Source organism: Pistacia vera, unplaced genomic scaffold (assembly GCF_008641045.1).
Source record: "Pistacia vera cultivar Batoury unplaced genomic scaffold, PisVer_v2 Contig470, whole genome shotgun sequence".
Classification (NCBI taxonomy): domain Eukaryota; kingdom Viridiplantae; phylum Streptophyta; class Magnoliopsida; order Sapindales; family Anacardiaceae; genus Pistacia; species Pistacia vera.
In genome coordinates, this window is record NW_022196302.1 from 419,892 (window position 1) to 438,213 (window position 18,322).

Sequence of the window (18,322 nt, forward strand, 5' to 3'; positions counted from 1 at the left end):
TTCTTTTGTCTTTTCTCAATGAGCTGTCTTTTCTCGAACTATTTCTCCAGTTTCCATGACATGGATGACAGATATGTACATAAACGGATAAAAGAAAAAGTATCAGAAAATATATTTCAATTCTAAACTGAATTGTTTCACGTACTGTTGAATGACATGACCTTGTTTACTCATGGTGGCTATTGGGGATTGAATCACGTTATCGATGCCGAATGACCTGTGTTACACAAAAATGAACTCAAATTGGTGGCTGAGGAACTTGGAAGACAGAACAAGCTGTTTGGTGCTTTTGGGACATGAACTTTAACAACAGACATGAACTTTAACAACAATTTCCTATTTGTTTGAACCCTTCTGAACTTTTGTCATGGACAGTAACACCATTGCTGGTGGGCTGTTTTAGTAACAGAAGTAAGTTTATGTTTCCGATGTCTTTATTATATCTGAACAGTTGGTTCTTGGGGATCATCATTTTATGAACAGATTGCCTAACTAGGCTGTGTTTCTCTATTCCATCAGAGGTTGGATGTTGGTCCTTTTAGAGACAACTTGATGAAGGTGAATTTTAAAGAGGTTAAACTTACTTTTTGTGGAGTTATAGCCTTATAGGTGATTCCATATTTCCATTGGGTTAAAAGCTGTTTAAGAATAATAACTTTAAACTTTTTAACAAGGGTTGACGTGTTGCTATTGTACCAGCCTCATCTCTTCTTTGTATGAGCAATATTAACTCAGTTGGTATTTTATTATACTTCAATTGATATTTCTTAGAAAACTTGGATTGTACATGCAACTTACATAAAATAACTCCAAAATTTCTTGTTTGATGAGAATTTAGCGAAAGTAAACACCAAAAGATCGATGTACACAAAGTTATCATTAATAGATCTGTTGATGCGTGATTTTTACACCAATTAAACGCACGTGTGCAATACTGAGCTGGTCCAGAAGACACACGTGAATATAATGAAATATGAGAGTAACTACAAATAGGAACAGCTTTTAAAGTGGTTCGGATGCTAATGAAGCAAGTCCTATGTCCACTGTGATTTTATTAATGATAGGGGTCAAGTCGCGTGAGCTGACTGACCTTCAAGTGATAATACAAGAAAGAGAATGCTTTTGTATTACAAAGAGAATAACTAATCAAAAGTAAAAATAGGCGAATCCCCTGAATGAGAGAGGAGCTCTCAATTTATAGTGGAATGCATTGAGCTAATGATTATTGGATCTATGAGTTGGTGGAATTATCCGTGTAAATCCTTTTTTATGTCACATTGCTCACCTTCTAGAGTGATTTGCGCGAGTTACCGCAGAGATTGGACATGTGGAATCATCACAGCTTCTGGCTGGTCTGGAACGCACCCACTACTCTGACAGAAATAGGCTGCGAGTATACTCATGTTCTAATTTTTGTACACTGATTAGACCTTACGTCAGCACTTTATTTTTCAGACATAACAAGATCAAAGAGAATGTGAGTTTCCATTTGTCTGTCAATAAAAAATTATACCATAAAAATATGATGGGATAAAGAAGAAGAGAAAGAGAGAACTAAATAGAAGTGTTACACAAACGTGGTTATATAATAAAATGAAGATAACTAGGTGATTGATTAATATCCTGGAATCAGGTTAAGCATATCCCTAGAATTATGGATTCTTACACTGAATGGACCCTTTAGAATGAAGGGAGTCTTAATACTCTACTGTACTGTATTATTCATTTATCTAGGAGCAAACTTTAACCTGTTATCCACTAGGGTTATAGTTATATCTAGCTGTTTAGCATTCTGAAATTTTCTGTTCATCAGGTACTATACTGAACCAAGTCACCAACCAATTCTTGATACCATCACATCATTTCCAGGCAGATTAGACAAATCACCAAGCCGGCAATTAACATGCATTGCCTAGTAATTAATCAAATCAAATCAAAACAAAACAAAACTTTAAATTTTTTAGGTACGCATTTGCCTTGATTCAAACGAAACCAAAACCGTCCATAAAATGCAATACACTATTTCAACAATGCTGTTCGAGTTCAACTCTTATATATACATATATAATGACTCTATGAGAGTTATCCCTCTTTCTGTAACTCCTCTCTCATGGCTTTTTGGTTCTTATTCTCTTTGCTTTTCTTTTCTTTCTACTCCAAGTCTTGTGCGGAGCTCATAACTGCTCTTCCAGGGCAACCCGCCAATGTTTCTTTCAAGCAGTATTCTGGTAACATTGTGACAGATGCTAAAGATGGCAGAGCTTTGTTTTATTACTTTGTGGAAGCTCAATCTCCATACCCTCTTTCACTTCCCTTGACCTTGTGGCTCAATGGAGGTTTGTTTTTTATTCTTTTCATGTTCACAGTTTTTCACAACTTTTGTCACATTATTTTTGAAATTCACCCTCTCTCTAGGTCCTGGCTGTTCTTCTCTTGGTTTTGGTGCGTTCATGGAACATGGCCCTTTCCAACCAGGAGCAAATGGAGAGCTCATTCAGAATAAGTATTCATGGAACCTGGGTAAGATACATTATAAATTGTTTCACATTAATTTTTATAGTCATTCTTTAACGTGGACATTTATTCAGTGCAGCATCGAACATGTTATATGTTGAATCACCAATTGGGGTTGGATTTTCATACTCAAACACAAGCTCAAATTACGAAAATTGGAATGATACCAGGACCGGTAACCCATTTTCTTTGATTGGAGCGTCTATGTTTAGCCATTTGTGAAGTAAATTTCATAAAGTGGGTATTTTGTGTCATAAATTGCAGCCGAGGATAATTTGAGATTTATTGTGAAATGGTTGGAAGAATTTCCACAGTACAAGAATTCTGAATTCTTTTTAACTGGAGAAAGCTATGCAGGTAATTTATACATATAAAGATGTGTGAACTGAAGATCAACTTCTGAAGTAATTCTGATATGTTTAGATTTTAATTTCAGGCCACTATATTCCACAGCTTGCAGCCTTGATAATGGAGTACAATAAGCAGCCTAACATAACCGCCATTAAGCTCAAAGCCATTGCTGTATAACAACTATTAATCATTGATTCATTCATATTCTTTACGGAGTTAATCTGTTGAAATTCAATTCAATTTTTCTTTCACTGTTTGTAGCTTGGGAATCCACTTCTGGACGCGGACATCAGTGTGTTGGCTGGAGATTACTTGTGGGCACATGGGGCAATATCAGACGAAACATTAATGTTGGAGAAGACTGTGTGCAATGACTCGAGGTATCTCCATGAGTATTTTCATGATAAATGGTCTCAGGGATGCAATGATGTGTTCAACAGAGTTGCAGATGAAGTTGGTGCTGATATAGATCGCAGTGATTTGCTATTGCCCTTGTGCACTTCTTCAAACTCAGTTCAGCAATTCAAACCCATGGGCAAGCATGGGAAAGTACATGCCGCGGTAACTCCAACCTGCATTTATTAGACTTAAATATTAATGTTGCGCCAGTATTGATCTAAAAAACATGATATTAGAACTAAAGTTCAAATCTTTGGACAGATGGCTAGGAGGACGTCAGCTAAAGGTGATCCATGCCTTGGAGATAGGATATTTGCTTATCTCAACAAGCCTGAAGTTCAAGAAGCACTTCATGCTAACAAAACTCACCTACCTTTCCACTGGGCATTTTGTGGAGGGTACTCTCTAACTCTAACTCTACTCCCTCTCTCTAATTTTAAACAATACATTCTGTGTATAACATAACAAGTGTTTTGCAGGCCTCTTTTTTATCAGGAAGATAATTTTTTAATCAACACTATACCACTCATCTCAGGGCTTATCAAGCAAGGCATTCCCATCATGCTTTTCAGGTTTTTAATTAGTTCCAGCTCTTTATATTTGTGCAGACATTAAATATATTCAATGTTGAACTAAAGTGTTGTATGAAATTTTTCACGCTTTCTTCAGTGGAGACCAAGATACAAAAATCCCTCTAACTCAAACGAGGATAATTGCTAATAATCTGTCTAAGGAGTTGAAGCTGCTTCCTTACACAACTTATGGTCCTTGGTATGATAAAAAACAGGTGCGTCAAACTGTAAAACCCCTTTAATTTCATGTTTAAAATGATTAATTTTTGACATGCTTTGTCCATTTTATTGATGGATTTGGATTGTTTCTGACTCGGTAATGTTAAAATGAACATGGCATATTTGCAGGTGGGAGGATGGTCAGAGTCATTTGGAGCATTCAGAGAGGGCAAAAACATGACATATTTGACATTTGCAACAGTCAGAGGAGCAGCTCATGAAGTCCCCTTCACATCTCCTTCACAAGCCCTCACACTGTTCCGATCATTCCTCGCCGGATCCCCTCTTCCTCGACCCCACAATTGATTCATCTATACGAATTAACACAAACGTTGTATCGATCATATTTGATATACGGATATCCATACCTGAGAATAACTGTTCTTAGTCAGAAGAACCATCATTGAGAGTCCTTAATCTAATATTACTGAATCTCAGTAGAAATTTCAATGATTGACTAACTATAGCTTAATTTCTTTCTTCTTCTTAAATTGTTCCAACCACATGCTAAGAATAATTATTAAAATTGACGAACTGGGTGACCGACCGACCACTCACATGTCTTACTCAAGAGTCAATTCATATTTTCAATCAAAGAGAGATAAAAAATCTTACGGTATGAACTGGGTTTAGTTCAGAGTCTCGAGACGTGAGATTGTTAAAAAGCAAACATCATTCGGTTGCTGGTAGATAGAAAAGATACCTTAAACTAACACGTTTTTGGTCAGTTTTGTCGTGTTTATTTATTTTTTATTACTTCAGTCTGGTTGAAAATTTTGAAGTGCTGATGTCCTAAAATTTTCAATATGCAAACCAAAGGTGAACGCCTAATCATAAGCTTTGATTTTTGGGTTCGTGAAATTAACATCTGGGTGCTCACCTTAAAACTTCAGGATATCCGGACCGTATAAATATAGAAAAAACCTATTTTTGGGTAACTCCATTAGTAGGATGAGCATTAAGAGGTGTGATTAAGATGCATGGTTTCAGGTTTGAATTTAGGCATGGCAATAGGTTGGGGTGGGACGGGACGGAGATCTCATTCATTGTATTCATCTCCGTTACGAGGATGACAGGAATTCCCCTTTCCTGTCGCAAAAGGGAATGTTGGTGGCCTGTCCTCGCCCCATTAATTTTATATAAACATAAATTGATTTGAGCATTATCAAACATAATAGTTAATTCTCGTTTACATGACAAACACTTAAATTAATAATTTAAACATAATTAATTATACATAAATATGAGTTAGGGTTTGTTCTTGTTCAATTGTTTAGGGTGAGGGAAATTAGAAAAATATGGGTTTATATAAGTAGCATAATTGTGTAATTAGGTGAAATATAGAGGTATTAGTGAAAAGTGTATACACACACACATATATATATATAATTTTATATATTATATATAAGGCGGGGCGGGGGAAAGGTATTACCCACCCCTATCCCTGAAAAATCCGGGGATTCCCCGCCCCATATGGGGGAGGCGGGACGGGTCCCCAGAATTCCAGAGAACATTGCTATGCCTATTCGAATTCATCTGATTCTCAAGATTTAAGCGGATGATCATGACGGTGGGATGTTATGTTAATCATATAGAAGCATACAAATATAATTATATAGATGATCAGAATCCCATATTCAAATAATCAATTCAATGGCTAATCTAAACCATTGACCTAAATGAATAGATTAATCCCCAGTTGGCCTCAAAGTCTTGTGTGGATAGCAACTAGCTAGCAAGACTTAAAAAATCAATTTCAAGTCTTAGAATATAACCTATTTGAGTGGACCACCGTCTGTCAATATGAATGATATATTAATTAATGTACAAGATTGAATTGATAAATAAAATATTATAATGGTTGATATAGATGCTTAATACTAACACTAATAATTTTAATTATACGATCATATTTTGCCTTTGCAAAAGCCTTGGGACAAGAAATGGGGTTTTATATAGCATTTGAAAAGTTGAGGTCAATATCTTTGATTTTAATGAAGATAAGTGCAAAGACGTGCTGACCCTTCATCCTTTTTTGTCTGATTAATGTCTAAGCTTGGAATTTACACTACTTAATTTGCATTATTTCTGACTCATAATGACGTTTTAAACACTCAATAATTTGAAAATAAAAACTCTACTTAATATAGGACTTACTACTTAGGTCAGAAATCAAAATTATAACTGGCTCTCACGAGAGATGTTCCATGGTCAACAATATATGGCAGATTGTAATGACAATGTCTTGCGTCGGAATAAACATTATGCAGTTATCACATAAAAATTACGTCTTAACTATTATTATAATTAGTTGTTTTAATTTTTTTTTTTGAAATAGAATTATTATGCTTAAAAAAGTAGGGCTGACGCAGAGCCCTGTCAGCGTAAGTGGTCAGAGCTTAGGTAAGTCCAATAGCTATTCAGACGCAGTCACGTCGTACATTGACGCAAGCGGCATGCTCCTGCTAGTGCAATAGGTGTGCGCCGGACTGGTGAAAGACTGGAGGCGATCCACGTGTCCAAACCCTGCAAGAGTCGAGTAAATCACTCGAGTAGGTGAATAACGGGACGCAATGAAGGATTTGCACGGCAATCTGACCCACCCTCTAATTTAGTAATCATTACCTCAATTCATCCCACTATAAATGGAGGGTTCCTCTCCCGTTTGTGGGAGTAGCTAATTTCTCTCTGGAATAACATATATATTCTCTCTCTCTCTCTCTCTCTTATAATCTCTTGTAAATCAGCTCGCTGAACGTGACCTGATCTCATATATTAATACGATACCAGTGGATGTAGGATCCGCTTATTTAAGCATCCGATCCACTTTAAACACCGTTCTCCATCTTTCACTCAGTTCAATACCCCCGTACACGTGTGTCTTCTGAGTCTACTTAACATTTCTCATATGTGTTTAGTTGGTGTCAAAATCACACATCAACAAGGATGTTTGAGTCAGCTTGCGCATACTTCGAATACTCCCTATAAACTAACACATCATCCGCTTAAATCTTGAGAAACAAAGAGATTTAAATATGAGACCACATCTTAACCACACATCCCTATGCTTGTTCCACCGTTTGAGTTACCCAAAGTTGAATTAACTTTTGATTAAATACCTAATTTCGAAGACTAAGATGTATGTAACATTGTTTAATTGTGATGGCTCTTCGCCATAATTAAGTCATTAATTAGAAGATTAAGTATTAAACAGGATGAATATATCAGAATGGCTCATTGCCACCATGTTTGACCTAGGAGATCATTATACAATACGAATCCTCCAAGTCATGCGAGTAGTTAATGATATATACTATATAGTACTCAAGTAAGATACGTTAGTTTTAATTATATTTGATTAAGGTTCGTAATTTCAGTTTAATAATCCACAGTCATCTCATAGATTTCAAATGCATGATACAACTACAAGTTGATAATTTGATTAAATTAAATAATTAACTCAGATCCCGAGATAAAAATAGGATATTCGCAAAGATTAATTAAACTTAAAAGGGTTAATTTATTAATCAAAAGTGGATAATATGGAGATATTAAAAATCTATATCGAAAACTGAACGAATCCTTTGTATTTATACAACAAGCAAACACATAAGTTTTTTTTTTTTTTTTTTTTTAAACAGTGTGATCAGATTAATATACACTTATCTCAATTAATTCTTATAAGTGATTAGTATAAAAATATCATAATCATCTGTTTAAATCTTAAAAGTTAAAAGAAAATTAAAAATGGTACATATTAAATGAGGTGTCCCCGATTGATATTTGGTGTGGACTTTCTGTTAAAAAAGAAAAATTAATTAAACTTTATTATAAAATAAATAATCAACCTCTTCGATCGTTTACTAGGTCCTAAATATTTTTCATCACGGATTGAGATATAACTGTTGTTTACAGGGTCCGGTTGCATCATCAAGGAGTAAGATATATAAATAATTACGACTTGTTAATTAATATAATAAATTCACAATGAAAGCTACACATTTTAGTTTTTAACTCACTTTCTTTTTCGTTTTTACTTCAATAGGTAAATTTTTTTTTTTTTTTAAAAGTTGTATTTGTCTCAAATCGTTAATTTAATAGACTGTTATGGTGTATATATGTGGTTGAGTTTCCTCTCCCCTTAAATTTAGTTTTAGAAGTGAATTCTATCCAAACCCGTTTATGGTATATATTATGCATGAGAGAGTGTGTATTCTACTTGCTTTGAGGTGACATTGTTTATTGAGTGCTGGTGTAATATAACATGTTTGGAAGACTTTCTCATCTACTACATATCCTGTTTATATATAAAAGTTACAATTTGTCAGGTTTTACAGCATACATCTACGTATTATCCTGTATATAAAAGTTACCATTTGTCCTTTTTATAATTTGTGTTAAGGCGAGAACGTCGATATCAGAAAGTCTATGCATATGTATGGAAATTGAATATTAATAATGATAAATGTAAAGCAGGAGATTTAGGTCAATGGCATGGACATGCAGAACAGTGTGATCACACCGTGTTGAAGAAGCGTATTGACCGCGAAGTTGACAGCCAAACAAGGCTGCACCATTGAAGGAAACAATTAAAGCTGACCCGGTGGCCATACATCCATGGCTACCTAGCTCAACACCATTGACTCTTAGCCATGTGACGTCGTCTTGGTACGAAGCTTCAAAGATTTGTTCAATAATAGAAATACAATACTTTGCCCGCAGTTTCAGCTCAAACTTTTTCCCCTGTCTTAACTGTGAAAGGTTCAAGTTGAATTCTTCTCCAATAGTTTAATAACAGGATAATAAAATACCTTTAGAACAGTTGACATTTTGTATTTATGTGTTGTCTGCGAAACGAGAGATGGCTGGATGAATGAGATTTGAATAGGTTAATATTTAAGTCAAGAAAACCAATGGGGTGGTAATATAATAATTGTTAAAGAAAGAGAGAAAAGGTAGCCATGACTGTATTATAAGTAAGGGAATTCCTGTAAAGCTTCAATGGATGTTTTAATGAAAATGACTAGCTCTAGAGGTATGGTTAAGGAAGAAAAGAGCGTTGAATCTTTCAGCCATGATGAGGGTTGCAGTCAAGAACCTCCAAAGGTACTGAAATTTTGTTTTTCTTCTTCATCTTTCTCCTGTTTAATCATTCTTTTTCTTGAAGATCATGTAATCTATTGACATGGAATGATGAGTTCTATGAAAATTCTCCTTTACTGTTATGAAAACTAAGCCATAGTATGATTGTTATTTCAGGCTGAACTTGGAGGACAAATCAAGGAAGACAATGGTCTGAGATTATCTTCATCCAAAGATGAGGACTTAGCAAACAGCAAAGAGGTAGTTTTATAATATTTATATACTTAATTTAAATATGCATTTTAATCTCCTTTTTCCTCTAAATTTTTTCGTTACAATCACAGTAATTAACAAATTATTTTGGGAAGCTATCCCACAATTCACGACGGTGGATTGTTGTATGATAATTTTCCTGAAGAATAGTCGAGGTGGATATAAACTGGTCCAAACACTTTAATTATCAAAGAAAAATAATTAACAAATTATTGACCAGAACACTATTTCCAATAACAATTACCATATATATATATATATGCAAATAAGTGATAATTATAAAGGAAAGAAATCCAATTAATTAATCACACAATTTTTTGTTTTAATCACTTTCTATTTGATTTTTCCCTCGATTTTCCACCTAGATCTTGACAATCCCATGTAAATTTCATCTTTTGTTAGATCTGATTACATGTTGACTTTTAGTCAAATAAAATTTTTATGTTAAGATGAATTTTCATTGTTGAAAATCTGTAGGAGGATGAGATTGAATCAGCAAAAGCTGAAATGGGAGAGGTGAGAGAAGAGAATGAGAGATTGAGGACGATGTTGGAACGAGTGGCGAAGGATTACAAGTCTCTCCAGTTGCGTTTCTTTGACATACTGCAACAACAAGAGCCTTCCAGGAAACCAGTGACTGAACATAATCCATCTCCTTCGAATGATGAAACAATCATGGAGCCTGAACTTGTTTCGCTTTGTCTTGGAAGAAGCAGTAGCGGTGCTGCAAGTGAGACTAAAAAAGAAGAGAAAACAAGCAAAAGTACAAGGGAAGAAGAAGAGTTGAAGGCCAGTTTGAGTCTCGCATTGGACTCTAAATTTCAACCTTCTCTAGAGCTTTTGACGTCGACGTCCCATATCAGTCCTGAGAATAGTTCTGAAGAGCCGAAGGATCATGATGAAAAGGAAGCAACGGCTGGAGAAACATGGCCTCCCAGTAAGATGTTGAAGACGATGAGAAATGGAGATGATGAAGCTTCACAACAAAACCCTGTGAAGAGAGCTAGGGTTTCTGTGAGAGCCAGATGTGACACCCCCACGGTTAGTTTTTCATTAATTTAACTAAATTACTTCATATCTGAAACTTTTATTAAAAACTCATTTTAAATTATTTGTGATGAGATAATTCAGAATTCAATCTAAAGGCATGTAGTTTGCATATATATACAGATGAATGATGGGTGCCAATGGAGGAAATATGGACAGAAAATTGCAAAAGGAAATCCATGTCCACGAGCTTATTATCGTTGCACTGTTGCCCCCGGATGTCCTGTAAGAAAGCAGGTATCAATCTGATAACATTATCGAATCAAAAACTATTGATTGAATTGGAATCTCGAAATATTTTACAGTAATATTATAATATTTTAATTGATTAGATAATATTGTAAATGAATTGACATGAATGTGTTTTCTTTTCATGATTTCAGGTGCAAAGATTTGTTGACGATATGTCTATTTTGATCACAACCTATGAGGGAACTCACAACCACCCACTACCAGTTTCAGCCACAGCCATGGCTTCCACCACCTCAGCCGCTGCTTCTATGCTATTATCAGGCTCATCGACATCTCAGCCAGGCCTCACTTCCACAGCCACCACCACTGCTGCCTCAGCACCCAATGGATTGAACCTTAGTACTCTCTTCGACACCTCAAGAACAAATCAATTCTACACTCCAAACCATTCCTCACCTTTGTTCCCAACAATCACTCTAGACCTCACGGCTCCATCGTCTCAATTCTCTCATTTTAATAATAGGTTCTCTTCAACCCCAAGATTTCCCTCAACAAGTCTCAACTTTTCTTCCTCATCAGAATCCAGTATGTTGCCAACACTTTGGGGAAATGGATACCATGCTTATAATGGCAATACTTTGCCTTATAACAATCAAACTCAAAGTGGGAACATTTTAAATCTAGGAAAACCATCCCAAGAACAGTTTAATTTTCAATCTTTCACGGACAATAAAAACCAGCAAGTTGCAGCTGCATCTCAACAGGCCTTAGCAGAGACCTTAACCAAGGCTATTGCATCAAACCCGAGTTTTCGATCAGTGATAGCTGCTGCATTGTCAACAATGGTTGGAGGCAATAGTAATAATGGTGATCAACACAGTGGAGGAGGGGAGAATATTGTTGGTCAGAATTTGATAAATCAAAATGGAAAGGGTTGTGCATCAAGCTACTTCAATGGGTTGTCATCTTCAAATAACTCTGAAACACCAAATTTGCTCCAATCTTCATTGCAATTTCCAATCTTTAAGAGTAGCAGTACCCCTAACCCAATTCACAATAACAAAGATCAGAGCAGTTGATGTTGTTAAATTAAACTGTAAATCTTCATACCATGTGAAATAATGATGAAGATCAAAGTGTAATTTCCTCCCTTTTTTTTTTTTTTTTTTTTTAGATATTTATTGTGGAATATTTATACATGAGATCAGCAATCTTTAATTAGTCATGTTTTGCCTTGGTACACAATCTATTTTGTTTTTTTTATTCATTGTGATGAAAAAGCAACAGAGTTGACTCTCGTGGTAGATTTCTTGATGATACAGTCATACACTTAACTGAATCTATATTCTATTGTTTCATTGACAATGTGGAAGATAATTTATTGTAATAATCTGCATCTACTTGAGGTCTTCGTCAACTAACAGGGGAGAATTGTTCATAGATGAACTTAAGTTTCTATAGAGAGGCTCTATAAAATGTTGACTTTAAAAAACATTGCCATTTGGAGATTTAAAGCCATTTTTTGTTGGTATTATTATGAACAAATCATATTATTCTACTACATATGATATGAGAGTATAACAATGAATTAATGGTGAGATTTCAGTCCCACCAAAGTAATCCCAAAAAATATGGCAATTTAGCCTACACCTCATTATTGTTGGTATTACATTGCTGTTACACAATTCATAAGCAAAATTGTTGCTGGTTAGTCATTAATAAATATGGTTGTTTCTGCAAGACAGATCCATACCAAATCACCAGGTGTAGTTATCCAACAACCTCCACGCCGCAGTGATGAAACTGCAATAACTCTTTCCAAGAAGCTTTCATGGCAAAACTCCTAAACACAAGCTAAGAGAGACTAGGCACCTCAGCAGGGTAATGAAATTTGTATGAGTCATGCAACCCTGGAAGAACAGAATATGAAAATTTGAATGTCATATTACAAACATTATATATGTCGTAAGGCAAATGATAAAATAGAGAATTGAAAACATTACAAGTTCATATAACCTTACCAGCATCCTTAAAAAAATTGGCTGGTTGTTTGAGAAATTTTCTCTATGAAACCTTCAATAGTTCATGGAAAGCCTCCTGAGGTATATCGACTGAACCAACACGCTTCATTCGCTTCTTTCCTTCCTTTTGCTTCTCCAACAGCTTCCTCTTCCTAGAAACATCTCCACCATAACACTTTGCAAGAACATTCTTTCTCATAGCCGAAAGCCTAAAAACCAGCACAAAGAGACTTAGCTGAACTGTAATTATGTCCAATAATGGCAAAAAAGAAATAGACAACCTTAAAATGAAAACATCTACTAATTTATTGGTGACAAAGGAAGACTAGAGGAAATTAATATGCAAAATATTCTGCTTTCGGCTGGAGATCATGTATCAAAATAATACTACAATCATATACCAAAAACTCGAGCATGAAACTCACAAACTACAGACAACAAAAGGAAAAGTTTGCATCACATACGTTTCCCTTGCAATAATCTTTGATCCAATTGCGGCTTGTATGATTATCTCAAACATTTGCCTGCTTAAGGTAAAATCAACTGGGTTACCATGGAAGAAGAAAATAGACTAAGAAATCAACAATTTAAACTTTCAATGAAAAGACCTGTCTATGAATTTCTTCAGCTTATCCACCAGTTCACGACCAAGACGTTGTGCCTTTAATTTGTGAACAATTGTTGCCATTGCATCAACTGGTTGTCCATTTAAGAGGATATCAAGTTTCACCAAATCAGATTCTTGATATCTGTTAACAACATCACTTAGTATGTGTCAAAGAAGAGTAAAACTAAAATTCTAATTGTTCCATCAAAGCATCTAAAATGACTGCCTTCTGAAGAAATGAGAAATTATCTTAATGATGAATCACATTGAGACATGACTCCAAATATGAAGAAAGTCTATTGGGAGGCTTCATAGAAAATCAGTTTTATCAAGCGGCATAAGATAGGCTATCCAAGGGTGTGAATTTCTAAGTAGTCAGTACAACTCCCAGCAGTCCAGTAGTAATAAAAAAAAGTTGCAACTTCCCCCAAACATTAGAATACGAACCAGAATATCACATCCTCCGGCTGGTGCCAGGCTTTATGATTCAGATTGTGTTTGTGGGTGCACATATGCACATGTTTGTGTGTGTGCGTGAGAGAGATAGGGAGAGAGAACTTACTCTGAGTCCTCATAATCAAATGATGCATAACCTGATGTTATACTCTTCAATTCATTATAAAAATCAACAACAATCTCTCTCAAAGGTATGCGATACTTCATAAAGGCCCGTTGACTGCATATATGAAATTCAAAAGATCAACATTTTAGCTGCGGAACAGTTCATGTACGGGTATATATGAAACATGGAAAAATTAACTGACAAAATGAGCAACAAATATTAATCAAGGTGAGACCAATGTATATAAAGGACCAGTAAAACCTAGTATTTGCATTTTATTTACAAATTCTCATTGGTTAACTGAAACATTAAGAACAATTGACAATAACATAAGAATTTCAAAAGGACTACCATCTGGCCTGGCACCAACCTGTCGATAAATGAGTACTCCAACTGTTGTCCTCTCCTCTCAGAGCACAGTGTAATAACAGATCCCACATACCTTGAAGCATATAACAAATTAGCACAGGATGAATAAACGTTTTGCATGGTGCAATAATAGTTATTAAGTAAAGGGAGTATGAGAGCTTACTCACTAGGAATGATAATTGTAGCTAATACTGTAGGTTCCCAAGAAGCTGTGACTTGTTGTTTGGGATTAGACGGCAGTGTGGCAGGATTCTGAACTTCTACTTTGCTAAAAATCACCGACTAGTGTTTGGTAAAGCATAGTAAATGACAAAATTATAAAGCAAAACTACAAGACGTACCTCCCATCAGAATACTCAAATATATAAGGAACAGTGGGAACGGTTGAAATGACGTGTGCTCCATACTCCTATATTAATTGAGGGGTGATAAGTATAAGCAAATATTTCTGTTTTTCTTTTTCTTCTGAAAAAGAGAACAAGCAAACACTTTCAGAATCACTAAGCCAATTTTAGGTGTATGATTGGTTGTGTCCTTAAACATAGTCAAAACACCGTGTTGCATGGAAACAAGAAGACAAAGAGATCCAACATGGTACAAAGAGTACATGACAAGATCTGTGTATTTATGCACATATGTTTGCCACAGTAAACACAAGAAACAAGACATTTTTACTAGTTTAGCTGAACTTCCATGCATTTTCGATGTTATTGACCAAGTGAGAAGGAAACATAAGGAGAAGACAACTACTGAACCACAAAAATGCCTTCAAGTATCAATTTTTCATGACATCACAACATTGTGATCCTAAATGCATGCTCCAAGTAATCTATCTTCAACTGAGAAACCGTAAAAAATAAGCACCAAGGCAGAGTTCCATAGTCAATTGCAAACATAAAAGAGAAAAAAATACCTGTTCAAGTCGCTGATGAAAAACATCCATGTGAAGTAAGCCTAAGAAACCACACCTGTCAATAAAGCACAATCCATAAGACAAAACTAATGTCCATGCATAATTAGTTACATCACTAATAATTATCAAAGTAGTTTTTTGATTTACATAAAGAAAATGAACCATTCCATTGAGGATGTCACACCTGAAACCCAGTCCAAGCGCTGTGCTGCTCTCTTTGGTAACAGAGACACTAGCATCATTGCAGGTAAGTCTCTCTATTGCATTATTGAGAGCTTCAAAATCAGATCCATCAGCAGGATAAACACCAGAGAACACCATATGCTTTGCAGGTTTAAAACCTAGAAATCAGGAGGTGCAAAAGAGCACATACAAAATTGAAAAGTGTCAGGGCCATTGCAGCAAGAACTACTTCATTAAAGTTAAAAATGAAAGGCCCAAACAAAAATTAAGGAGTAAGGTCCCTGCATCTAGAACATCTGAATAAATATTTACTTTAAAGAAAAAACAAAAAAAAGCAGCCAAAATAATCACAGTTCTATCTATCTTCTTAAAACATATTTATATATAAAAGAGGAAAGCATGGTGGCAAAATAGAAAGCCTGATGCTAGAGAATAATCTCTTTCTTAATCTCTTTCTGACAGGGAAAAACTCTGCAAGTGGCTGGAAATAGAAGTACAGATTATGTTATGCGGAGGAAAACATGATTATGTACCTGGAAGAGGCTCTACAGTGCTCTTACTGTGATGTAAAGTGTCACCGATACGTGCCTCCTTTGTTGAACGCATGCCAGTCACAACATAACCCACTTGCCCGGTTAGAAGTACTCCAGTAGGTTTGAGTTCAGGATGCATGATTCCAACGTCCAGAATTTCATAAGTGTGGCCAGTTGCAGCAGATGAAATCTTATCTCCTTTGCGCAGTGTACCATCAACAACTGCAACATGGCAAATTACTCCTTTGTATTCATCATAATAAGAATCCAACAGAAGCATACGCAAAGTTGACTTTACAACCCCGGGAGGGGGAGGTATCCTCTCTATGACTGCAGGAAGGACATGCTCAAGACCTAGCCCTGTTTTAGCGGATGTTAAAAGGGCATCACTAGGCTCAAGATCAAACATTGATTTCAGCTGAGCTTTGACACGATCAGGATCAGCAGTTGGCTGATCAATTTTGTTTATGACAGGTATAATAGCCAGGTTAGACTCAAAAGCAAGATAAAAGTTAGCCACAGTTTGTGCCTGTACACCTTGAGCAGCATCCACCACCAAAAGAGCACCTTGGCAAGCTGCCAGGGATCTTGACACTTCATAGCTGAAATCCACATGACCAGGAGTGTCAATAAGATTCAGTAAGAAACTCGATGGTTCATCAGCTTCGTCAATGCCAGGGCCATTAACCTTGTGCTTGTAGAACATAGTTGCTGTCTGAGCTTTAACAGTAATTCCTCTTTCCCTCTCCACCTAAAAATATCAAAACTTCATTACATATAAAAAGATAGAAGTAGCCTTCTTTAAATGATCCAAATTTACCTAGACAAAAATTCAATCACCATTATCATAGAATGCATAAACCTAAGAACATTTTCTTCTTATGCTTCCCTTTGGCTGAATCTTTCTTATCACTTGTCTAACCAATAACACTTTATCTTTTTAACATTGATTAATCAGGTTGTGTCGCCAACAGAATTACATAGAAAAAACTCAGCTTCTGATATAAAAATTCCACATTTATGAAACAAACAAAAAACGAACTACTTATGACCAATGCAAAATCTGAAACTTACCCACTTATTACTTCATGCCAAAGAATCATGAAAGCACAAAAAGAACTTAAATTTATACCTGCAACTTATCAAGATACTGAGGCTGTCCATGTCCTCTTTTGATAGTCCCAGTAAGCTCCAATAGCCGGTCAGCCAAAGTTGACTTTCCGTGGTCAACATGCGCAATTATAGAGAAGTTTCTGATTCTCTCAGGAGGGTATTGAGTCAAGTCTATCTTGGTATTATCTTTGGTGCTGTAATGGCGAGAATGAGAGCAAAACAAGCGACTTAAATTGCCCAAATCAGCCTGGTTTTGGCTGTGGCTCAGTCTAGAATTTGAAGGGTTGGGTCCGAGGATTGATGAGAGTATGTTCTGAGGTTTTTTTAGGGTTCTCCATGCTCTGTAGAGAGAACCCATTTGTGAGGTTTTAACAGAGACAGCGAAAGATGAGAGTTTGATGACGATGTTTTACATTTGTGTCATGCCCTAAACGGAACCGTTTAGGCTTATAGAATTTCCAAATTCACGGGCCCCGGTAACCAGGAATTAGCGGGTATTAATAGCCCATAACCCAATTTTTTCAATTTTATCTTATAATACATTATTATATAAAAATAATTAATTAAAAAAAATGTTTACTATCAAAAGTAGAATTTATAACAAAATCAATGAGGTAATATTTTTAATTTGTAACGGTGAACTTCAAGTGTATTGTGTCTCTTTATACACATTAATAAACCATAATTTTAATTATACGCAGAGGTTGAGAAAAACATTAGTTTTATAAATAAAATGTATCACTAATAGTCAATCAAAATATTTATTATCTCAACAATTTTTTTTTTTTTTTAACCAATATGTTCGGGTCGTGCACCTCAATTGATTTTCGGAAGAGACTAGAGTAATAATCTACTGTCACCGAGATTTGAAACATGTCTTTCTCTTTTACAATAAAGTTTTTTTTTTTTTCCTCCTGTTTGAGAGTTCTTGTCAAAATGGTTTGTCTTAGCTTTCTTGGAAAACCACTGAACTGGTTTAAAGGTAGCTCATTTTCGAGTTCAAGAGTAAAAGTTTATANTTTTTTTTTTTTTTTTTTTGGTAACAAATATGTTCGAGTCGTGAACCTCGATTGATTTTCGAAAGAGACTAGAGTAACAATCTACTGTCACTGAGATTTGAAACATGTCTTTCTCTTTTACAATAAAGTTTTTTCTTTTTTTTTTTTCCTCCGTTTGAGAGTTCTTGTCGAAATGGTTTGTCTGAGCTTTCTTGGAAAACCACTGAACTAGTTTAAAGCTATATATATAGATATAGGTTCGTCTCAAGAATATTTGTGACTTTAGACAAGAGTTACTTTAGAGCCATTTTAATAATATAAGCATATATTAAAAAATTATTTCAAATTTATTTTTCTTGCCTTCTGAGATGCAA

At 35.4% G+C, this 18,322-nt stretch overlaps 3 protein-coding genes across 4 annotated transcripts; 2 read left to right on the forward strand and 1 right to left on the reverse strand.

Moving 5' to 3' along the window:
- Positions 1-2,102: 2,102 nt before the first annotated feature.
- LOC116146063 (serine carboxypeptidase-like 46) lies at positions 2,103-4,460 on the forward strand. Of its 2 annotated transcripts, none has more exons than XM_031431479.1 (10): positions 2,103-2,336; positions 2,416-2,520; positions 2,594-2,689; positions 2,779-2,871; positions 2,951-3,036; positions 3,127-3,426; positions 3,526-3,662; positions 3,744-3,836; positions 3,934-4,051; positions 4,185-4,460. In XM_031431479.1, exons 1-10 carry the CDS (start codon positions 2,111-2,113, stop codon positions 4,359-4,361), a joined length of 1,431 nt encoding a protein of 476 aa, XP_031287339.1. In that variant the 5' UTR covers positions 2,103-2,110; the 3' UTR covers positions 4,362-4,460. The 2 variants fall into 2 exon arrangements, with proteins under 2 accessions (XP_031287339.1, XP_031287340.1); XM_031431480.1 differs by having other exon boundaries at positions 3,127-3,414.
- Positions 4,461-8,854: 4,394 nt separating this feature from the next.
- LOC116146020 (probable WRKY transcription factor 72) lies at positions 8,855-11,786 on the forward strand. The gene is made up of 5 exons (XM_031431429.1): positions 8,855-9,161; positions 9,315-9,398; positions 9,888-10,451; positions 10,581-10,694; positions 10,841-11,786. Exons 1-5 carry the CDS (start codon positions 9,057-9,059, stop codon positions 11,726-11,728), a joined length of 1,755 nt encoding a protein of 584 aa, XP_031287289.1. The 5' UTR covers positions 8,855-9,056; the 3' UTR covers positions 11,729-11,786.
- Positions 11,787-12,233: 447 nt separating this feature from the next.
- LOC116146061 (translation factor GUF1 homolog, mitochondrial) lies at positions 12,234-17,355 on the reverse strand. The gene is made up of 11 exons (XM_031431477.1): positions 16,970-17,355; positions 15,838-16,588; positions 15,306-15,462; positions 15,122-15,176; positions 14,550-14,617; positions 14,372-14,476; positions 14,210-14,281; positions 13,840-13,953; positions 13,279-13,419; positions 13,135-13,194; positions 12,234-12,879 (listed from the first exon to the last, which is right to left on the reverse strand). Exons 1-11 carry the CDS (start codon positions 17,306-17,308, stop codon positions 12,714-12,716), a joined length of 2,028 nt encoding a protein of 675 aa, XP_031287337.1. The 5' UTR covers positions 17,309-17,355; the 3' UTR covers positions 12,234-12,713.
- Positions 17,356-18,322: the final 967 nt, after the last annotated feature.

Bases quoted from the DNA above. Each gene is read 5' to 3' on its own strand.
- LOC116146063 (XM_031431479.1), top strand. From the start codon at position 2,111: ATGGCTTTTTGGTTCTTATTCTCTTTGCTTTTCTTTTCTTTCTACTCC. The intron at 3,427-3,525 runs GTAACTCCAACC...ATCTTTGGACAG, and splicing joins ATGGGAAAGTACATGCCGCG to ATGGCTAGGAGGACGTCAGC. The intron at 3,837-3,933 runs GTTTTTAATTAG...CGCTTTCTTCAG, and splicing joins ATTCCCATCATGCTTTTCAG to TGGAGACCAAGATACAAAAA.
- LOC116146020 (XM_031431429.1), top strand. From the start codon at position 9,057: ATGGATGTTTTAATGAAAATGACTAGCTCTAGAGGTATGGTTAAGGAA. The intron at 9,162-9,314 runs GTACTGAAATTT...TTGTTATTTCAG, and splicing joins GCAGTCAAGAACCTCCAAAG to GCTGAACTTGGAGGACAAAT. The intron at 10,695-10,840 runs GTATCAATCTGA...TCATGATTTCAG, and splicing joins GATGTCCTGTAAGAAAGCAG to GTGCAAAGATTTGTTGACGA.
- LOC116146061 (XM_031431477.1), bottom strand. From the start codon at position 17,308: ATGGGTTCTCTCTACAGAGCATGGAGAACCCTAAAAAAACCTCAGAAC. The intron at 15,177-15,305 runs GTGTGACATCCT...CTTTATTGACAG, and splicing joins GCGCTTGGACTGGGTTTCAG to GTGTGGTTTCTTAGGCTTAC. The intron at 14,282-14,371 runs GTAAGCTCTCAT...ATATGCTTCAAG, and splicing joins ACAATTATCATTCCTAGTGA to GTATGTGGGATCTGTTATTA.